The following is a 22,309-nucleotide window of genomic DNA, read 5'->3' as shown; positions in this document are numbered from 1 at the left end:
AACATTTTACATCTTATTAGTTCATCACATTTTAAACAAACATGTAAAACATAATTACGGACAAATAACAGTGAAAGTGATGAATCACAAATGACCATCCCTCTTATTCTGAGGCCTGTTAAACTCTAGAATGGGCTGGCCTTGCAATGCTACATGGTTTACTGTACGGCTGTTAAATTAATTTGGTCAAATTATATTCCTTATATTCATACATACAAAATATCCATTTATCTATGACATTGTTGTAGATGGGGACTACTGTATGTTTGCCCACTGAATGACCAATGGAGTGTTGGGTCTAAGAAGACTATTTCATCAGCTCAGTAAAACTCCAGCAATAACTTTAACAGTAATTTTGATAGTCTACAACTGACAAATAGAGATCATGTCAAGCAATGATAGAAAAATGAAACAGGATTTCATTACAATGTCATCACTGATCAACTGATGATGATGCAGTTTATGTGGAATGAATAAGCTAAATGAATAGGCTGCCGTTACACTAATCAGTGCTAATCTAGTGATGCAAACAAGTTGTGAACCAGAGAATGCAAAGAGAACTTGTGACACTTTTGACATTACGAACAGGGACACACTAGTATTGATGGGGACGAGACCGCATGTCGAGACCGAGTTGAGACCGAGTCTTTAAAGGGTCAAGACCGAGTCGAAACCAAGTCCGTTGATTTTTAAATGCAGCTGAGGCCGAGTCAAGACCGTGTCTTTGAGGAAGCAAAACCGAGTCGAGACTGCATCAAGACTGCATTACTTACATTTAACATCACCCAAGTATCATATTCAACAGTTAAATTCCCAAAGGGTAGAGTGGGAATTGTTTGCTATAAGAGAAGTCTAGCACACATTTGTTTACCAAACTTCTTTTCTGAACAATACTTGACTAGGCACTCAGCTGGAGTCAAAATTATGTATGGCATGATGTCGACATTTCATTCAAGTTGAATGTGTTGAATTGTGGTTCAATTAACCAAATTTAATAATTGCCGATTGCTCACTCATCTTGTCAATTATTACAAACAGAGGCACGCATTAGAATGACAGATTATGCCAAAACCATAGGTCAGGCTACTTCAACCTCCAGAATAACCCCGCACTTTTGCATTGCGCAGCATAGCACCATGGAATATAATTTAACACCAGTCAATATTATAATTGTCATTAAAATAAGAATGTCTGTAATGGTGGATATTTTAGAATATACTATGAAATATTACACCAAAAAAATGGGGGGAAAAGGAGTCCACCCCCTTCCAATGTAGGTCGAGACCGAGTCAAGACCGAGTATTTTTGCTTTCAATTCCGAGATGAGACCAAGTAAGCAAAAAATGGTCTTGAGACCAAGACCAGACTGGAGTACTCAAGCTCTGATTATTGAGGCAAAACATATGTAGAAACTACTGATAACTAATACCTTGCTCATCATAACATAAATAATACAACCAGCGCATTATGTCATCCACTCTCGCATGGAAGAGTGGAAGGCTAAGGTGAGTGTGTGTTATATCACAGTTAATAAACAATCGAATAAAAAAAAAAAAGGTTGACCTCATTTCAGTCAATGGAATAAAAGATCCACCCCTGTCCACCAGGGTGACCGGGCGTGGGGGACACTGCCTCTAAATTCAGACTGACAGAAAAGAACAGAGGAAGACCAGTCCAGACATGAAGTGGAGGCTATCTAACGTTGGTCTGGATGACCGTGTACCGACTGGCAGACCTGGAGAGGTTGGTAGAAGAGGAGGCTGGACGGAGGCCCAAATGGGACAATAAGGCTCAAGACATGCTGACCTGTATCGGATTTTACATTGGACTGGGAAATGTTTGGCGCTTTCCTTACCTGTGCCAGAGCCATGGAGGAGGTACTGTAAGGTTGAGAGAAAGATTATATAATCATTATTACATAATGCTAGAAGACTTTATTAGGATGTCAGGCAACATCTACTAATACTAATTCAGAGGAATAGAATGTAATATAATAATAATAATAATAATAATAATAATAATAATAACACATTAAGAGTTTGGTTCCAACTAGAGATGTCCGATAATATCGGCCAACCGATATTATCGGCCCGATATTAGCATAAAAATGTAATATCTGTTAATATCGTTATCGGATTTTTTTTGCCTTAAAACCGATAACATAATGCTTGCGTTACACCCAAATAGTGCCTATGCGCTCCTGAAGCGTTTACCGGCGCACAGGTGATGACCTCATCAATCTGCGTCTTGAAGCATACAAACAAGCGTGGATGGCTGCAGTAACAAACTTGCTCGTGGCCGTAGTAGCCCCTTGCGTTGGCCGTGACGCCCCTTTGAAAATCAGAGGTTTACAGGCCACGGTGGCTTGGTGCCCCCTTCTTTAAATATTCTGCTTTGCGTCCTACTAATAGCGATATATATATTTTTTTTATTTTTTTAATTAATGCAATAACAGTACATACAAAAAATGAGACTAGAGACAGTAAAACACAGACATAAGGGAAAACATCAACAAAAATAAATAAACAAATAAAAATAAATAAAATAATATTATAAAAGAAAATAAATACAAGACATAATACAAATCATATGTTATGATTACAATGAGAGGAAGAGATCAGTCTTTCCACACTGTGTGAAGGACACATAGGAGTCTGTCGTTTTTTTTGTTGTCTTTAACCACTCGGAGTGAACTGATGAGCAGGTTTACTTCTGCCTTAAAGGCACAAAAGGAAGGTCGTGCCTTCTGCCATTTTTGTTTATGGAGAAAAAATTTAGAGTGCAAAATAAGGAAGTTTACAACATATTCAAGTGAGCTGTTATCAGGGTTTTCATAATAAAACAAAACATCTTTAATAGTTAGAGAGTAGGAGTCAAAAAGATGCCTGGATAAGTTGTTGATAAACAATGTGGTTTCCTTACAATAAAAAAAAAAGGTGTTGCAGTGTTTCATCCTCATTACCACAAAAAGAACAAATAGCACTGACATCTGCATATTTAGCTATGCTAACATTCACTGGATATACCTTATGAAGAATTCTGAAGTGAACTTCCTTAATTTTATTAGTGATACAATATTTATAAGGTAAAAGCCAAGCTTTATGCCAGTTGATGTCCTGAACAACAGATTGCCAATAGAACTTGCCCCTAGGTGTAATTCTATTTTTAACCTGAAGGACCTTGCGAACATGTTTATTACTAAACTTTCTGTCCATTATATCTATCCCATTCAAAACTAGCTTATGTTGTATTATATCATCTCCTCCAAAAGATAGATGATTCTTTATCAATTGGATTAATCCTTTTGGAATAGCCTTTATAAGCAAGCTAAATTCCCTAAACGGGACGGGGAAGTTATGACGTGACATAAATTGTTCATAAGTCAGAATTGCACCAGATCTGTCAAATAAAGAGATAACATTGTAGATTCCATGATCATACCATTTAGAGAAAAATATGGACTTGTTTTTAATCAGAATGTTAGCATTATTCCAAATAAGTGTTTTATGAGGTGAAAAATTGTGGCTATAGCATAGTTTCCAGGCTAGAAGGCATTGCTGATGAAATTTAGATAGCTTAAGGGGAATCTTGGATGGGAGATAATTACATTTTAAAATAAAAGAAAGGCCACCAACTTGGTTAAATATGTGACTCGGAATGAAAAACCATAAAGAGTTGAAATTAAATAAACATCTCTTGATCCAACCAATTCTAAAAGAGTTAACAGTATCTGTGAAATCCAAAACATCTAAACCACCCTGGGCTTTGCAGTCTGAAAGTATCTCTTTCTTTAGTTTGTGGGGTTTATTTTTCCAAATAAAGTCAAGAAACATTTTATTGATTTCTTTTAAAGTTTTATCATTAATGAATAAAGAGAGGGCAGGATAGACAAAATGTGACAATCCATCTGCCTTAGATAATAGAGTTCTGCCAAATATACTTAGGTCTCTCTGTAACCAAGAGTTAAAGATACTTTTTGACTTGATCATCTTAGACGTAAAATTTAATTGTTGCCTGTCTATTATATTCTTAGTTATACTAATTCCTAAATATTTAACAGTGTGCTTTACTGGGATGTTGTTTATGATTGTGTCATTACATGAGTGTAAAGGTAAAATTTCACATTTAGAGACATTCAAATTTAGACCTGAGGCCTTGGAAAAATGTTCAACCAGTGTCAAGGCAACAGGTAGTTGATTTTTATCTTCTAAGAACAATACAGTGTCGTCCGCCAGTTGTGAAATTTTAATTTCCCTATCAAAAATGTTTAAGCCTTTTAAATTAAAATCGCTAAGTATACTTAACGATAATAATTCTGTGACCAACAAAAATAAGAAGGGAGAAATTGGGCAACCCTGCCTGATTCCACGTTTAATCTTAAATCTGTTGGTTGTACTTTGGTTAACTATTACGGAACTATTTATATCTCTGTAAAGCATCTCAATAACCTTAATAAAAGGGTCACCAAAACCAAATAATCTGAGAGTTTCCAAAAGAAATGAGTGTTCAATAGTATCGAAGGCTTTGTAGAAATCTAGAAAAAGCATAAGAGCTTGTGAAGGCACAGCATCAGCATAGTCAAGCAAATCAAGTACCAGCCTTACATTATTTGTTATATGTCGATGTTTCATAAAGCCAGATTGAGTTTCTGATATGATATCATAGAGACCTGTTTTGAGTTTGTTTGCATAAACTAAAGCTAATATTTTATAATCAATTGTTAATAAAGAGATGGGGTGCCAATTGTCAATACATAGCGCATCTTTACCCGGTTTAGGTATAAGTGAGATAATTCCTTGCTTCATAGTAGTCGTCATCTCCCTTTGTTCCAGACATTCATTATACATACAAATTAAGGGACCTTGAATGTCTTCCCAAAAATGTTGATAGAATTCAGCTGAAAGCCCATCAATACCAGGAGACTTTCCTTTCTTCATAGAATTGAGGGCTTTCTTTACTTCATCAACCGTTATGCGCGTATCACAGACATCTTTGTAAGTATTGTTGATAACAGGAATATTATGTCTTATTTTTTCAATGAATTCACTACAGTTTTTTGAGTTAAATTTAGAAGAGTACAAATTTCTATAAAAGGTTTCAACAAACTTTGAGATTGAACAAGGATCGTTTGATATGGTGCCATTGATATTGAGAGAAGTTAAGGTTTTTCTTTGTCCATTTCTTTTTTCTAAAGAAAAAAAATAATTAGAATTCTTCTTGCCCTCCTCAAGCCATTTGGCCCTTGATCTAATAAAGGCTCCCTTTGCCAGGTCTATATAAAAATTGTCAAGTTGTAAGTTAAGATTTTCCTTTTCTATTTTTTCTTCTTCTGTAATATTTTCTCTTGATAATTCACCTATTCTATTAAGCAAGTTTGTTTCAAATAGATGTTTTGAGGCTTTGATCATTTTAGATCTCTTGATGCCAATATGTCTTGCCTTGTACTTGAAAAACTCCCATTTTTGTTTACAACCTTCACTTAGGTCATAGAATACCTCAGATATCAGGTCTTTGATACTATTGTTAAAGGTTTCATCTTTTAATAAGTTGTTATTTATTTTCCAGTAACCTCGTAATTGCGGACAATTCTGTTGGCCTCCTAGTTTAATAGTTACCAATTTGTGGTCAGATAGTGGTGCAGAAGAATGTGAGATGTCTTTAACAAAATGTATGGTTGACTGAGAGACTAAAAAAAGATCAATTCTCGATTTAAGTGTTGAATTTTTGTTTGACCAGGTGAAATCCAATGAATCAGGATTAAAGAACCGCCACGTGTCTACTAATGAAAAGTCAGAACATAAATTTAAGATTACATTATTATTAAGTGGACCTTGACTCGATTTGGGAGGGAATCTATCAAGACTAGGGTCTACACATTCATTAAAGTCACCTCCAAAGATAATATAAGAGTCAACATATTTTCCAAGTAACAACTTGACACTATTTGATATTTGAATGAATAACGTTTTGTTAGAAGAATGCAAATTGTAGCCATACATGTTACATAAAATAAAAAGCCCATTTTCTTGTTTGACAACAATCATCACCCATCTACCTTCAGGAGATGTCACTGTCTCCAAGACTTCCCCTTTAAATCTATACAAAAGTATAGCAACCCCTGCTGAGTTATTGCTCCCATGACTATAATATATGGTGCTTCCCCACTGAGATCTCCATAATTTAACATCCAATTCAGTTGAGTGAGTCTCTTGGAGTAAAACAATGTCTGCCTCACTTCTTTTACAAAATAAAAATAAAGCTTTCCTCTTCACATTGTCACGTATTCCTCTCACATTTAAAGACAAAATAGACAAAGACTTAAAAATATAATCCATAAATAAAACAATTAACACTACAAATAACACTTATTTAGAACTTGTCAAGAAACTTACCACAAACTCACCTACCAAGGAGAGGTGGATGACAATTTAGCAACTTTTAGGCTAATAGTGTGAAAAAATAGAACCCCTAATCTAGAACACAGAGGAATACAAGTTACCTGTATAGGTTTTTAAGGCTATCAAAAGTTCAATGAAAATGTCTTTTTTCTTCTTTTTTTGGGTCTCTATTTCAGAAAACAGATGGATACAAGTTACCCATATAGGCTTAGGATAAATCAAAAGTCAAATGAAAATGCTCCTTTTTTAAACAAAACTTGTGCCACTTGTTCCCTTCTAGAAAAAAAAGACAAGCCTTTGAAAAAAGTAGGCTATTCAGAAGGGATATTGTCACTGAATATGGGTATTAACCTTCAAGTCTTTTAAATCCAGTTAGTGTACTTACAAGGAAATAGAAGGAGAAGAAGAGAGAAAAAAAAAATCTCAAAAATGGAAGGGGGGGTGTAGGGCTATAGGCTATGTGTATTCTTGGAAACAACTTAGGAACCATTCCTTATGAAAAGGAAGCTAGATTAAAAAAATATAAAATTACAACTTAGTTACACAGCCTACGATAAAACATTTCAATTTGGCATGCGAAAATATCTTCCTCTTTTGCCTAGACGTCTGAGAAGTTGTACTTCTTCCCATCGATGAGGGCAAATGATCTCTTGAACGATGCCTTCTTGCCTTCGTCACGAGCCTTCTTCACCAAGGGCCAAAGCTTTTCTCTTGCTGCTCTGTCTTCTGCAGAAAGGGGCTCCGTGATAGACAGCTGATTAGATTGAAGGTATTTAGATTTCCTCGCAGCATTCCAGACAGCATCTCGAACTCGACGAACAGCAAAGAGGATGATTATGGAACGATTCTTCCCTTCTTGCTTTGGTCCAAGGCGATGGACAATGTCGACTCCCGCTTGCAACTGATCACACACATCCGGTGCCGACTGTTGAAGGATGTCTATAACTCTGCTTCTCACGGTCTCACCGTCAGACTCCTTCAAACCGTGTAGTTTCAAAAACCATCTCCAGCCATAACGGCGGGATTCATCCAGCGCAGATTTTAGATTGCGATTTTCCATTTTCAAAGCATGAACCTCTTTATCCACTCGATGCAATTCTTTCTTGTTCTCTGCCACATCTACCACAAGTTGTTTCACCGTAACAGAGAGGCTTTCTATTTCTCTTGAGGTCTCATGAGTCGTTTTTTCAATGATGGAAATCTTTCGGAACGTTACGTCGTGCTTAACTGACAGTTCGCGGATAGCAGCTAAAATGTCCATTTTACTTTCATTGTTCATGTTAGTTGTAGCCGACCTTTCCGTTACCAAGCGCTTACTTTTTTTACATGCTGGTTTCTCAGGAGTATCTGGCTCGGTAGTTAAAGTAAAGTTACTCTCAAAAGAAGGACTTGAGTCAAACCAAGTTTTACCGTCTTCCTCACCCGAATCCAAAGGAGAGTGAACAACGCTGGAGCTAGCGGAGTTCACTAACGTTACCTCAGCGTCCATATCTTGCAGCATCTTCTTCTTCAATGTTACTTTACTTTGGTTTTTATTCCTTCTTCTTCCCATGCGCCCAACTATTTCCTGAATTCTATATTACACACTTTGTTGCTTTATAATGTTATTAAACTAGTTGCCAGTCCACTTCACTTGAAGTTGTTGACGAGTGTGAAATCACATGTCTATCCACAACGGCGCCATCTTGGCCTTTTTCTAGCGATATATATTTAGCCTATGGCCTATGGCCAAATTACGCAGTGGAGAAAGTGACAGCGCAAGAAAGAAAGTGCGTCCAAATTAACCCATCCTACTCATCACACAGACATCACAAGTATCACATGAAAGAGCTTTTTCTCAGCTTTTAATCGATGTTAGCCGCTAATTGCTGTGGTGAACGGTTCGCGAGAAAAGTAAATAATATCATTCAATTTAATCATAAATTCTACCGAAGGTTTTGCGTCCATCTCCCTACCCATTCATCTCGGTGGAATACTTCAGAACCCTTCGTTTAACACATGACAAACCATATATCAGAATAAACAGCAGACCTTACCGAACAGAAAGGTGTAAAGCAGTCCCTTGTACAGTTAGCCGTTCCAGACTAATCCCGTTTTGAATTTGCAGTAAATTTCAACATACATGGATGTCTCCAAATTTGGGATTTAAGTTTTACACTGTGTTTAAATTGTTCCACATTATTTCATAACGGGCCAAATACAAAACAAATATTACAAATGTCGCCTAGATATCGGTAAATCAGAGGACAGCTGACTATAAGAGTTTGTGAAAGTAGCCTTCATGATCACAAAATGCTAAGCATGCATCCAGGCTATTTGAGTTTCTTAAAGCTGAGCTGTGCTTAAATTGTTCAATACATGATTTCATAACAGGCCAAATATAAAATAAATGTTAAATATAGCCTAGATATCTGTATATGAGGAAGGACGGGTTTAGAGTGAGGGTCTGTCTTGTCTGTAAAAACAGACACCCGTGACTCATATTTGTGCATTCATTCAATTAAGGTGATTGAGTTTTAGTTAAAGAAACAGTTCATGAAGCATCCTACAAATGCAGGCTCATTTAACACAGAAAAAGGGTAGGCTGTCATACACTATGCCTGTTATTTTAGTTGGCTTTACATTCTGCTATGTTGCACATAGTTGTTCAGGTACAATGTTTTATCATTTGTGAAGAAGTCAAATTTGCCGTATTTGTTGTGGGCATTGTCAAGATTATCTCAGGGAGAGTGTAATCCAAACTGTTGTTTGAGACAATTAAAAAAAAAAAAATAAACATGGCACTTTTTCCCTAAATTAAGTTGAAGTATTTTTCTTATTTTGCACAGACAATGTTAACATTTGGAAAGCCTTGTTGCATTCAAGAATGCATCCAGTGGGGCATCACAATAACATTAAGCATGTTGTGTTAATTCCATAACAGGAGATATGTGATGTTACCTAAATTAGTTTTGAGGAAAAATAACCCACATATCGACATCGGTATCGGCTGATATCGGAATCGAAATTTGAGAGTTGGACAATATCGGCATATCGAATATCGGCAAAAAAGACAATATCGGACATGCCTAGTTCCAACATGCTGTATCTCCATTAAGTCATGTTAATTGTGTTTTTCAGGTCATATCAATAAAATTGCAGTTGTGCTGTTTTGATTGAGTAAAGAATAACAATAACCCAATTATAGTTCCACTGAAATTCAAATAAAAAAATAAATAAAATGAAGGATATAGCGTTTTGGAACCAAACTCTATACTTTTGTACTATTAAAATATAATTCTCCTGATTATAATATAATAATAACAAATAATTTGACTGCTATTGTAAAGTCCAGGCACATCCTCTCACAGAGTTGCTTCTAGTCCTGATTCTACTAAAATCTACTTCCTGATTTTGGCCACTCTGATGCCCAGGTGCGTTCATCATCCTCTTCCTGGTCCTGGTGGTCCTGGAGGGGACCCCTCTTCTCCTCATGGAGTTTGCCAGAGGCTGAGAAAGGGCAATCTAGGGGTGTGGCGAGCCATCCATCCATACCTCGGAGGGGTCGGTGAGTCGTGCACTATAGCAGACTGCAGTAAAACTCAGCCCCGAGGGCAGCGTAGTGGGAAGTGGTGGTACGGCTGCCACTGTTGAGCCCTTAAGCAAAGCACTTAAGATAGGCCCTTGTCATAGTTGACATAAGTCGGGGCGGTGGTAGTGTAGCGGTTAAGGAAATGGGCTAGCGTGCAGTAGCTTGAAAGTTGTCGGTTCAATTCCTGGCTTCCACCGTTGTGCCCTTGAGCAAGGCACTTAACCCAAAGTTGCTCCGGGGACAATGTAATCCCTTGTAATATAGTTGACATATGTAAGTCGCTTTGGCTAAAAATGCGTCAGCCAAATGTAATGTAATGTAATGTATTAAGTCGCTTTCAGCCAAATAAGCAAACCCCTGGCTGGCCCTAAGGTAGCCCTAGCGTACACTAGCCTGTTGGTGGAAACACAGTTATTGTTCACAGATACCCTTCTGAAAGCACAATGGATATCTTGCCCACTAAGACTATAGAGCAAAAGGAGACTTATATGGTTAGGGGACTGATATCTCTATGCCATAAGCTTTTGATAAAAGTGCCACACCTTTCAGTTTTTCAGACATCATATGAGGGAATACTCAAGACAAACCACACTTTAGTCTGCTTTTTATAGAGTGCACGTCACTGTGCACATCTTTCTGCATTTAATACGCATGCAATAAAAAAGCTTTTATCAGTAATTGTGCCAGAGTGGTTTCATTAGTTGTTTGCCTAATCTAATAGCAATCTGTACCCAATAGGTATTGCCTCAATGATGGTGTGTTTCCTGGTTGCCCTGTATTACAACACCATTATGAAGTGGGTGCTGTGGTATCTTTTTAACTCTTTTCAAGACCCACTACCATGGAGCCATTGCCCTGCCAACGACAACAGAACAGGTGTTTTATACTTCACTATCAACCTGGCTTATAATTTCCTCTGCCGGCTCATCTCTTTATACTGAGGAAATAAGAACATGCTTTACAGTCATCACTGTATTATTAGTGCTGTACTTAAAAATGATAAAAAATGAATGACCACACTAATTCTACTACTTAACTAAACTTACATTAAGTTACATTAAGTTTGATTATAGTTAGTCATTCATACATTATGACCAGTTAGCTTGGCTAACGTCAGACCTCATCCAAAGATTGTTAAGGCGGAGCAAGATACTTCATCAGGAGCCACTTCCCGGGAACCCGGATCGCACGAGGGGGGGTAAAAATCCCCCTTTATGCAGAGCAGAGGCAGCGACTGCTCCATTGAAGTCTATGGGCATAGCTCAGAATTTTACCACATATGCTAAGGTCTTAGTTCTATAGAGTTAGGAATGTGAATTTCGGGCACGTTTTCATGATCCTCAAACCCTTGTGAACATTTCAGGTACATTTTTAGCATTTTTGAGCATTCCAGTCTGGAGAAAATCGACTTTATATCAGGTATGCGCCGGTTATTTATGCCGCTGCTGTTGGCGGTTTGCAACGTACGCTCATCAATACGTCATCGACACGCCTCTTTATGCAGACAGGATTTGATCCCCATTTCGCGCCCATAGACATGAACTACGACGAAGTATCTTGCTTCGCCTTAACAATCTTTGCCTCATCTCATTGAACTAGATATTCATTTTCTCGTATTTGAAACGTGGTTTACGAATGCCTAGAGCCGTTGATTGGGCGCTACGAATGTCTATCAAATGCGTCTGTACGTAGCTCATAACGGCTTCGGTGTGTCGTCATCGTCTTGATGCCCTCCCTCCGTTCTGTGATTGGTTCCTTTGTTGAGGTGAAAACGAAGTCCATAGAATCCAGGCTGCCTAGCAGCGTGAATAAAATCGCATGTGTAAGGCAGCATGGGAAAACCCATGCTAATGGCCAGTAGTAGTGCTTTGGGAATTTAAACTCATTAATAAACTCCTTTCACCAAACTTTTTTTTTGTTTGGTATCACTGTATCTGCTAATTTTTTACTGTTGTATTCTTTTAAACTATGTTGATATAGTTTAATTTCACTTGAATACTGCACATTGAACTGAACACATTTTTGCAGTTCATTATTGTACAAGTTCTCCTTTTTCTTTCTCCCTAGGCTGTGTATGTGACATCCACTCTACCCTACGTGGTTCTGTTTGTCTTCCTGATCCGAGGCTTAACCCTTAAAGGTTCTTTAATTGGACTTATGTACCTTTTCACTCCTGATGTGAGTTTCGCAATTCACCCACTTACTCAAATCTTAAAGGACAATTCCGGCGATTTTTCATATCTCTGTTTCTCAAGATCACAGAGTACTGTTGGTACGAGAAAAAAACCCTGAAAACAATCGGTTCTACCTAGCTCGAGTTGCTGCAGCCAACAACTACAGTGCTACACTCTGGGGGCATGAACATGGAGGCTCATCCCCTCATCCCCTCACTCAAGAGATCTATGTGAAAAATCGCCGGAATTCTCCTTCAATGCAATCTAGGGGCATAAACTCTACCTTAAACTGTTGTGCTGTAAATCTTAAATGTAAAAATCAGGTTTCTAGGCCAAGTATATTTGGGTACACAAGGAATTTGGTCTCTGCATTTATCCCATCCGTGAATTAGTGAACACACAGAGCACACAGTGAACACACATACAGTATGTTTGGGACATGCATTATGTGTAGAGTGATGTGTATTGATATGGAAGTGATGTGTATACATGATGTGAACCCCGAGTATAACATGGCATGAAAGTTGACTTCAAACTCTATCCTAGGTGTCTGCTGTTGTTAATGGTTATGGGTATGGTGATAGAATTTGGCAGACGCTTTTGTCCACAGTGACTTACAGAATAAGAGCCTTACAATACTTAAAATGAACAGAAACAGTTTTTAAAAGATGGTGCAGGTGCACCATCATTAAGCAATAGTAATGATAACAATAATGTCAGTACAATATCAATTATCAATAATGACAATAAATAAATACAATAAATATACAAACAACAACTCTAGAATTAATGAATTAAGTGTAAGCTGAACAGATAATAATACAAGTACATTCACATACCTGTCTAGGTAAGTGAGCTATTGAACCCGAAGACGTGGTTGGACGCAGGGGCGCAGGTCTTCTTCGCCTTTGGTACTGCTTGGGGCGGCCTCGTCTCTTTCTCCAGTTACAACCCTGTCCAGTGAGTAGACTGGATAAGGAAGTGAAAAGATCAAATGAAACAGAAAAACAAAAGTGTCCTATCAAATGACCCTGTTCATTTAGTTCACTCAAACTTTATCAATAGTTAAATGAAGTATGTCTATGTTGTTATTGTTGTGTATGGAAGTCTTTCTTATTGTTTATCTTATATCCTTGTTATTGTGTTTGTTTTATTACTTATCTAGTAACAACTGTGAAAAAGATGCAATAATCCTATCGGTGGTCACATGTGTCACCTCTATCTACGCTGCTGCAGTCGTAGGCTGCATCATAGGCTTCCGAGCAACAGAGAAGTTTGAGGCCTGCACCAGTAGGTAAGAGAGCTATTTCAAATCAGCATCTTCTGGGACTGTTTTTAAAAACTCATCCGACTTGCGTTCAACAGCCATTGAGCCTGTGGGAACTGTGGATGGAGATCTCATTTGTATTATGTCTGTATGTCTGTCTCTGTCTGGACTGAGGTACTTTTTGGGGTTTTTTTGTCTGAAGGTATTAGCTGTTGTTGGCGTTGGAACCCTGTCTTTCTTTGATTGTGAAGCACTTTGGATGTAAATGTGCTATATAAATGAAATGTTCTTCCTTATTGCTTACCACAGTATTTCAGAGAGAAGAAAGACGTTTAAACAGCAAAACCTCTGGTAACAGCACTAACACTGTTCATTTGCCTGTAGGAATATCTTGACTTTGCTGAATACCTTTGATTTAACTGAGGGGAGCATCAATGAGGATACCTACGAGGCAGCTCTTCAGAGTCTCAACAGCACTTTCCCCAGCATCACTCAGGGTCTGGAGCTACAGACATGTGACATGCAGAAACTACTTAGTGAGGTGAAGTATGCATGCATGCACATGCTCCGGTAAACTATTGATGGTGGCAAACAATTTCTTTCATGGGGGCAAAAATATAGCCCTGTGTCTCTCAAATATTCCTATTCCAGTTAATTCTAAACAAAACTGAAGTAATTAATTATATTTGGCTCCAGGCTCTGCCCCTGACTTCAACAACACACTTGGTTTCACTTCTCAAAATATTGCATTGTTAGAAATCTTTTTTCAAGGTGTTTTCCTTGATATGTCCTTGAATTTCAATACACAAGTTTATAGTGTGGGGAAGGGAAGCTTTTGGCAACTTAGGATCTGCCTTTATGTTTAGTTTGATTGCATATCAATAGGCTCAACCCCTGTTACAATGTGCTACTGTATATAAATTACCTTGACCTTGATCTTCATACTCATGCAACTTAACAAGGAACACAAAATAAATAAACTCTCTCTCTCTCTCTCTCTCTCCTGATGTCCTAAAGGGTGTGGAGGGGACAGGTTTGGGTTTCATAGTCTTCACAGAGGCTATCATCAACATGCCCATCTCACCCCTGTGGTCTGTGCTGTTCTTTGTGATGCTCTGTTGCCTGGGGCTCTCCAGCTTGTTTGGGACCATGGAGGGGGTGTTAGTGCCCCTTCAGGACCTGCACATCTTCCCTAAGTCATGGCCCAAAGAGGCAATCTCAGGTGGACTACAGTAGCATACATTTTTAAAATCAAGATATAATAATAAAGTAGACATGAATATAGTTATATCAAATACCCAAATGGAATTCTGCATTTTTTATTTGCTGCCAGGATCCTCCAATGTGACTGGCAAATGTAATTCTGCAATGTCAATGGCTGATAAATTCCTGCTGTCTGCAACTCTGCAATCTGATTGGCTGTTGGATTCCAATAATCTGAATGGCTAAGGGCATCCAGCATTCTGATTGACTGTTGGAATCCTCAACTCTAATAGGCTGTTGGAATTTTCTGAAATGTGATTGGCTGTTAGAATCGACCAATCTGACTGGCTATTGGATTTCTGCTTTTTGAAAGGCTGTTGGAATAAGGGAGTGTTGTATTCTTATTGGCTGATGGAATCTTCCCATCTGATTGGCTGATGAATCCCTGCAATCTGGGGCTAGTTTAAAAGCAAAATTGGCTCCATTTTTGCTATGTTTGGTCACAATGGTGTGCAACAATTCGCAACTGGCTTTTGTGGTAGTTTTCTCTTGTTTGGAGAGTGTGTCAGAGGTGCATGTCAGAGGTGCTTGTTATGTAAACAAAACCCGCCATATTAACTCATTGAGTTCCTTCCCATGCGTTGAGTGCCAAAAACTTAATATTACGTTTTTAGCTTTTTTTTTAATTACGAAACTAGACACTCTAACACACCTTATATGTGATTTTGGGAACTCTGTGATAAATGAAAATGAAATATATGACGATCGTGAAACTCATGAAAATGCACAATCTGGACATTTTATCATAACTCGGTTGCCGCTTTGGGTCAAATCAGTGACGCGTGCATGTCAGGTCAAAACCAGGTCATGGGTCTATCACTAGGTGGCAGTCTCGCCAGGTCTCGCTGATCACTTCCCGGAACGTTTACACAAGTAAGTAACAGGCAACACTTCATATTTCATGAAAGACGTTATATCTCCATTTCTAGAAAAAAAACAGCGATTTTGATGAAAGCGTGTAGAAATACACGGTTCGCACCCACCGAGAGCTTAAAGTCTCACCTTTTAATCGAGCTATTGTATGTGTTCATAGCTATAACACAGAATATGCTGTGGCTGTACAAAAATCATCAACAATGGTCTAGATTGCTGGCACTCTAGGACAAAGCTCCCGAAAACAGCTTGGCATTCAATGAGTTAAAGGTAATGAGCATTTCCACCTAAAGTCATTTACAGATGAATCATACGCTTTGCAATGTTTTGTCCGTCTTGAATTCTGATTGTATTCCTGATTGGCTAAGTGAATCCAACATTGTGATTGGCTGTTGGAATCCTCTAATCCAATTTGCTGATGGAATCCTGTATATTGATTAGCTGTTGGCATTCTGCAATCTGACTGGCTGTTGGAAACCTACAATTGATTTGTGGGTGTGGTGATTGCACTTTGATTGAAGCAGTACCTTCACAGAGGGCGCAACAAGATAAGGTTTACAAGAAGTTGCAGGAGTATGGATTGGGGTGGGGGACTGATCTAAATGTATCATAAATCATATCAAATTTCATATCAATCTCTGTTTCAGGGGTGGCCTGCTTATTTTCCTTCGTCATTGCGTTAATATTTACGCTGCAGTCCGGGCAGTACTGGGTGATGCTTTTCGACTCCTTCGCAGCATCCATTCCTCTTTTCTTCCTGGCGTTTGTGGAAATAATGACAGTGGTTTACATATATGGAATAGAGAGGTAAGTCGGTGAAGGTCGGCTTTTTTTATATATCTTATAATGATAGGTTTTATATCAAATTCTATCTTTAATTCCATCACATAACTCATTGAAATACCTCATAAGGCATGTCAGATTTAAGATGTGATTAGGGGAAAAAAGGAATTTCTGCTGAAGTTAAAATTAAATTAAATGTATTGTGCAGTTTAGTTTGATTTTATCAATTGATCTAAACATCCCAAAGTGATATTAGCCCTGTAGAAATCGATTAATCGAAAGCACATGTGAGGCAGACAGTAACATTATCAGAAAACCTTGGAACCTGCCTATTACCCTGAAAATGACTTGGATATATTTAACAATATAATTACAGATTTAATGAAGACATTGAGTTTATGATTGGACACAAGCCCAACCTATTCTGGCAAATCTCATGGAAGTTCACAAGCCCCTTCATACTATTAGTCATTCTTTTTGCTTATTCAATCACTCAAGTGACACAAGAGTTGACCTATTCTGTTTGGGACCCCAGTTCAGTAAGTAAACCAATGGCTGAAATATGACTTTAAATGATTTAGAATGTATACATTTATACAATCAAATATACTGTATATATTGGGCTAATGGCTATTCTGGTCCTATGCAGGTGGATTTTCCAACATTAACTGAGTTGCCATTTCCTGGATGGGTGAATGCTGTTATCTTCTGTCTGGCTGGAGTTCCAAGCTTGCTTGCCCCATGTGTAGCTTTGGTTAAGTTTCTTCGAAACCACTTGATCACGAAGGAGCACCTGCCATCCAAATAAAAAAAAAAAGATAGCATAGTGTCAACTGAGACAAATGTTTTCCAGAATTTGCATAGTAGAGAGAGAGAGAGAGAGAGAGAGAAAAGAGAGAAAGAGTATTGTATTGTTTTGTAAAGAGCATATTGTGTATTGTTTGTAAAAAGCTGTCTATTGAGATTAACAGATTAAAATAACAGGATTATGTACATTTTCAAAAATAGTTGTAAATTAATGATTTTGTTAAAGTTGTAACAATAATCTGTACAGTAAAAGTGATGAAACGTTATCTTTTGTTGAAACACTGAGTATAACCATGCATACGCTTTACAAATGGTTGGCTACATCTGAGATGATGGCATCATGACTTTGATGTAACATGCAATTAACCATTTTTAGACATTGATGATTAAATCATTATTAAAATAATTGAAAAAGACACCCTGCCAAATGACAGTGGCTGTGTGTGTGTGTGTGTGTGAGAGAGAGAGAGAGAGAGAGAGAGTGAGTGAGTGAGTTAGTGAGAGAGAGAGAGAGAGAGAGAGAGAAGTGATGGTGACATTGTTAACATTGTTAATCTTAAACTCAGACCTTTGACGCCTGGAAAAATACAAGAATACTTATTTTATTTCTCATAGGTGTGCCTAACACACACACACACACACACACACACAGTGAATGTGGAAATGAAGACACATTGATGAATCATTGATAGCCGTGGGTCAGCGACACTCTTTTCATGGACTGTTGCCTGTCTAGAGTGCCATGGAAATTTTTTGTCTGAACCACTTTGAATGTACAATATTTCACACTGTGGAATTTGCTGTGTATTTGTACTAGTTATAAGTACTATGATAAGAAACTAGATTATCATATGTCGTGGAAAATGTCCAATTAACAATTAACACTAAACTATTTACTAATTAGCACTTCTGGAACAAGGCGTCCGAAGGAGACAGTGCAGCCAGGAGATCTCTGAAGACTGCTGATCTTTATTCACCGTATTGCAGTGATAGTACAGCCCAAACAATGTCCAGACCAACCGTCAAGCAATAGGGCGAAGGTGAGATGTCATCAGCTGGCGCCCCCCAATGAGATCTGACCTACGGATGGCTGTAGTCTATCTTTTATGCACCTCGGCCCTCAAGAAGTGCCTCCTCGCGCCATCCCCAAAAACACCTTTTAGCCAATCAGCGTTGAACAGGATCAATTCTATTGGTGGAAACCATTTTTCTATAATTTCTCTAGCATAAAAATATATGCAAAACTGTAATGCATAAAAATATATGCAAAACTGTGTAACCTCTTTCTGGTTGTCTCCAGTTGGGTGTAAGAGGGGCTTTCTTATCTTGATTACTTCATAAAAGACAGTGTCCACCTGTTACTTGTCCTTGCTCTGTCACAGCCAACTGATGTCATCGCCTCTCCCTTGACCATCTAATGAGGAGATCGTCTCCTCCTGGTATCCACAGTACTTTTCCACTCACCCCACTGCTCTGACTGTTAGTCTGGTTTGTCCATTATACGTAATGACCTTAAAATGCTTACAGTGCAGTAATATTAAAACTTATGAAACCATGAATAAATCTTTTTGAATTATGAACACCACACATATCATATTATGCACTCTAACTTTGAGGATTGCGCAGGTTGCATTAGATGGTTTAACCTTTAGACAGATACAATAAATTATGATTAACTTAGATCATTAGCATTCACAATGTTCTACAGACTGCTAACCCTAGGAAATTTAATCAGTGCAGTTGATCATTGAGCACGATGAGAAATTCAACAGAACATGTTATTAACACGTCTAATCTATCCAAGATTAGGATTAGGAAATAATTACCATCATTTTCACAAAGAAGGTGAAATGGTGAAGCCACTGGTGTGGCATCATGAAGTTAACCATTAAATGGAATGCCTTTAAAGGCTTCCAGTAACACATGGCCCGAGGCAACATGTACAAAAAGGAAAGCAGAATGATTGCCACTCGCTTTCTCTCACATTCCTCTTGGTCCTTAGCCAACGTATATAAAAGGCTGTCTCGTGAACCCAGTGCTTGGGAATGGGACAATAATATACGCCCACTTTAGGGGAGTCAAGAACTAATGTGGATTTCTCAACGCAATGACTTGACGCTTAAAAGTGACTCTCTCAGTAGCTGGATGAAAGTCAGACTAAAATGGGGGAGCAGTGTGTTGCTGAACACAACGGGGACAAACCCGAGGGAGCCAGCTCACCAGAGGAAAGGCCAAAGTGGGACAATAAGACTCAGTATCTCCTAACCTGTATCGGCTTTGCTGTGGGCGTAGGAAACGTGTGGAGGTTCCCGTACCTTTGCCAGATCTATGGAGGAGGTGAGTGAACCTGATGAACTTTCCACCTTAATACATCATCAGTTCAACTCTTCACCTTACACACCGTAAGGTGTTCATATTTTTGTTACTCTGCCAATGTTCCCGGGCCTGGTGGACCAACACATTATTAGGCTTTCAAATCAATACAGCCATAACAATGTATGTAATACTTAACAGATGTTGACTCAATTACCAATGATATAGACATCATTTATGGTTCATATTTGCCATTTACCCCTGTGAGATCCCATTTATGATCATATGATCATTTTCGTTTTTTGTGAGAAAACGATGAATTTCAATTACAAAAAAGGTAAAAACATAGAAACAAGATTTTTGATATTATTGGTGCTTATTTCTTAGAACTGAATCAGAACAGGTGTGAAAGTGCTTGAAATGTAACAATTTTGTAACTTTGTGTGGGAATAGCAGGTGCAGAAAGACAACATTCACACACACACACACACACACACACACACACACACACACACACACACACACCAGGCCCAGTTAGGAGGAGGACACAGTTAAGGTACATAGCACCTACAATTATTACACTCGGGTGTTTAGCAAACATTGAAAACGAGTGTAGTGATTTCCCTCAAAATATTTACCACAGGACAGTTGGTGAGTTTGGGTTTCGGTTTGAGCTGGAAGAAAATGATGTGTTGATAGCTTATTGGTACCTGATCCCCTTAAAGTTACGAGGATTGCCAGTTTAGAGAACGTTCTAGAACACTGAAAAAGAAGGAAGACGACGAGGGCATGCTTGTAAATGACTGTGTGACAATGTTACTGGATACATTCCAGCAGTTTCACCATAGAAACACAATAAAAAGCACCCTAAATTATGGCCCTTATGTGAACCTAACTGCAGTTCCTAGAAAGTCAGTAGGGTCTAATCATTGCTGCGAATACTCTGTATTGACACAGACACACATTCAAGACAAAAGGCCACATAACACAGCTCTTCCCCATTCTTACCCCTCTTTGGGCGGCTATGATTGAACCTTTTTCTGAGACGTGTGCAAATGCCTTAAGGTCAGAAGGTCAACAAAGCTCCTCAGCTCCCACAGCCCCTCAACCTGTATACCTGATAGATAGCACTAATGTTAGAGGGTGTTCCTCTACTCTATCTTACTTGACATTGAATGCAAGTAATAGTAACTTTTCAAGCTTTAATGTTTACGTTTTAACTCATTTTTATTCTAAGATTATCCAAATGATGAGGCAAGGTTAAATATACACAGATTAACGTGTAAACTAACCCGTGTCCCTTTCCCCAGGTGCGTTCCTCATTCCCTACCTGATAGCGCTGGTGTTTGAGGGTCTTCCCCTCCTCTACCTGGAGTTGGCCATCGGCCAGCGTCTACGCCTGGGCAGCATCGGAGTGTGGAACTCCATCTCCCCGTACCTTGGAGGAGTGGGTGAGTAACATCCAGCCATAGCCAGTGGTCGATTTGTTAAAACAAATTAAGGTGGAGGACACCCTTCCTAAACTCTTCATGATTAGACTAACAAGCATTCTGGCCACCAGTCCAAAAAAGAATGGTAGACCATATAATGGTAGAGATATAGTTTTTGTGAATGAAATATTGAATGAATGAAATATTATTCTTCATTCACAGTATATTTCCACGATGTGTTCTATCTTCATCATTATGAAAAAAGTAATTCATGTAAATATGCAAATAAATCCAAATAAAGAAAAGAGTATAGGTTACCTTTTTGTTGTTTCTGGCAGGTGTTTCTTCCATGGTGGTGTCCTTTTTGGTGTGTGTGTTCTATAACACACTCCTGGCCTGGGTCCTCTGGTACTTCTTCCATTCCTTCCAGAACCCTCTGCCCTGGAGTCAATGCCCGGTCAACGAAAACCTCACAGGTAGAATACAAACTAATACTAGGATCTAGTTTGGACTACTTGTGGTGGTGTAGACTTTGTGATGTGTGGAACTATTTTAGTTCAATCTTATTTTGGTACAATCTTAGTTATAATCCATATACAAATCTGCTGTGGGGCAATGTCAGTTCACAAGTTCAGTTATCTGCCAACATCAAGTTAATTATTATGACCGCCGTACAGCGAAGCGGCGGTCATATAGGTTTAGTCAGATTTATTTATTTATTTATTTATTTTCGCATGTCCAAATTTCCGTCAAGGATTCCCGGGACACTGAAAGACCGGGATACACAAAACTTGGTGGGTATGTAACCCCACATGGATAGCATGGAACCATAATTTTTCGTTTTGATCTGTAGCCCCCCCGCTGGACTGGACCCCCCGAAAGGAGGGTAGGGCAGACACAGTTTTCTTTGAATATCTCGAGAACCGTAGGGTTTAGGAGGACCATTTATTTTTTGTATGTTTGCCTCCAGGGGTCATCTTAACCCATTCCATGTGCACACATGTGCATGAACAGATAGACACGCACACACATACATTCACAGTAATCATACGTATGACACATACTCACACAGTAGACATATGTACGCATGCATGCACATGCACAAACACACATATGCAGGCAAACGCACAAGCACGCACACACACACACACACACACACACACACACACACACAAACATAAACGTGTACACGCACACAGAATTTCTCAGAATTATGAACAGGCAAGATGGGGGTGGGGTTGTATAAAATGAATTTTACATGTGAAATCTATGAACTAATCGTTGTATAAAATGAATTTTACATGTGAAATCTATGAACTAATCATGTTTTGGTACTTGTTGTCTAGCAGATACCAGTGAGAATTGAGTGTGGATAATGCAATTTAGTGAGACAGTTAGAATCATATAGGCCTTTCAGCGTGATTTATTTT

General features: G+C 38.5%; 1 protein-coding gene and 1 pseudogene across 1 annotated transcript; both read left to right on the top strand.

Moving 5' to 3' along the window:
- The first annotated feature begins 1,680 nt into the window (after positions 1-1,680).
- The window catches only part of LOC143139999 (sodium-dependent neutral amino acid transporter B(0)AT3-like), a 36,014-nt pseudogene continuing 15,385 nt past the window's right edge, over positions 1,681-22,309 (top strand).
- On the top strand, positions 10,413-17,137 carry LOC143140441 (sodium-dependent neutral amino acid transporter B(0)AT1-like). The gene is made up of 9 exons (XM_076301349.1): positions 10,413-10,460; positions 12,037-12,147; positions 12,991-13,103; positions 13,309-13,437; positions 13,795-13,951; positions 14,428-14,632; positions 16,194-16,353; positions 16,706-16,868; positions 16,979-17,137. The coding sequence occupies exons 1-9, from the start codon at positions 10,413-10,415 to the stop codon at positions 17,135-17,137; spliced, it is 1,245 nt and encodes a 414-aa protein (XP_076157464.1).

This window comes from Alosa pseudoharengus, unplaced genomic scaffold (assembly GCF_046254945.1).
Source record: "Alosa pseudoharengus isolate Yale_2024_CS ecotype anadromous, Long Island Sound unplaced genomic scaffold, YU_APseudo_1.1 YU_APseudo_1.1_scf_23, whole genome shotgun sequence".
In the NCBI taxonomy this organism is placed as follows: Eukaryota; Metazoa; Chordata; class Actinopteri; order Clupeiformes; family Clupeidae; genus Alosa; species Alosa pseudoharengus.
The sequence above is the reverse complement of the archived record's forward strand: the minus strand, read 5'-3'. Positions and strand labels throughout refer to the sequence as shown.

Coding starts and splice junctions, on each gene's coding strand:
- LOC143140441 (XM_076301349.1), top strand. CDS start 10,413: ATGGATATCTTGCCCACTAAGACTATAGAGCAAAAGGAGACTTATATG. Junction 13,104..13,308: donor TCCAGTTACAACCCTGTCCA/GTGAGTAGACTG, acceptor TTACTTATCTAG/TAACAACTGTGAAAAAGATG. Junction 13,952..14,427: donor TGCAGAAACTACTTAGTGAG/GTGAAGTATGCA, acceptor GATGTCCTAAAG/GGTGTGGAGGGGACAGGTTT.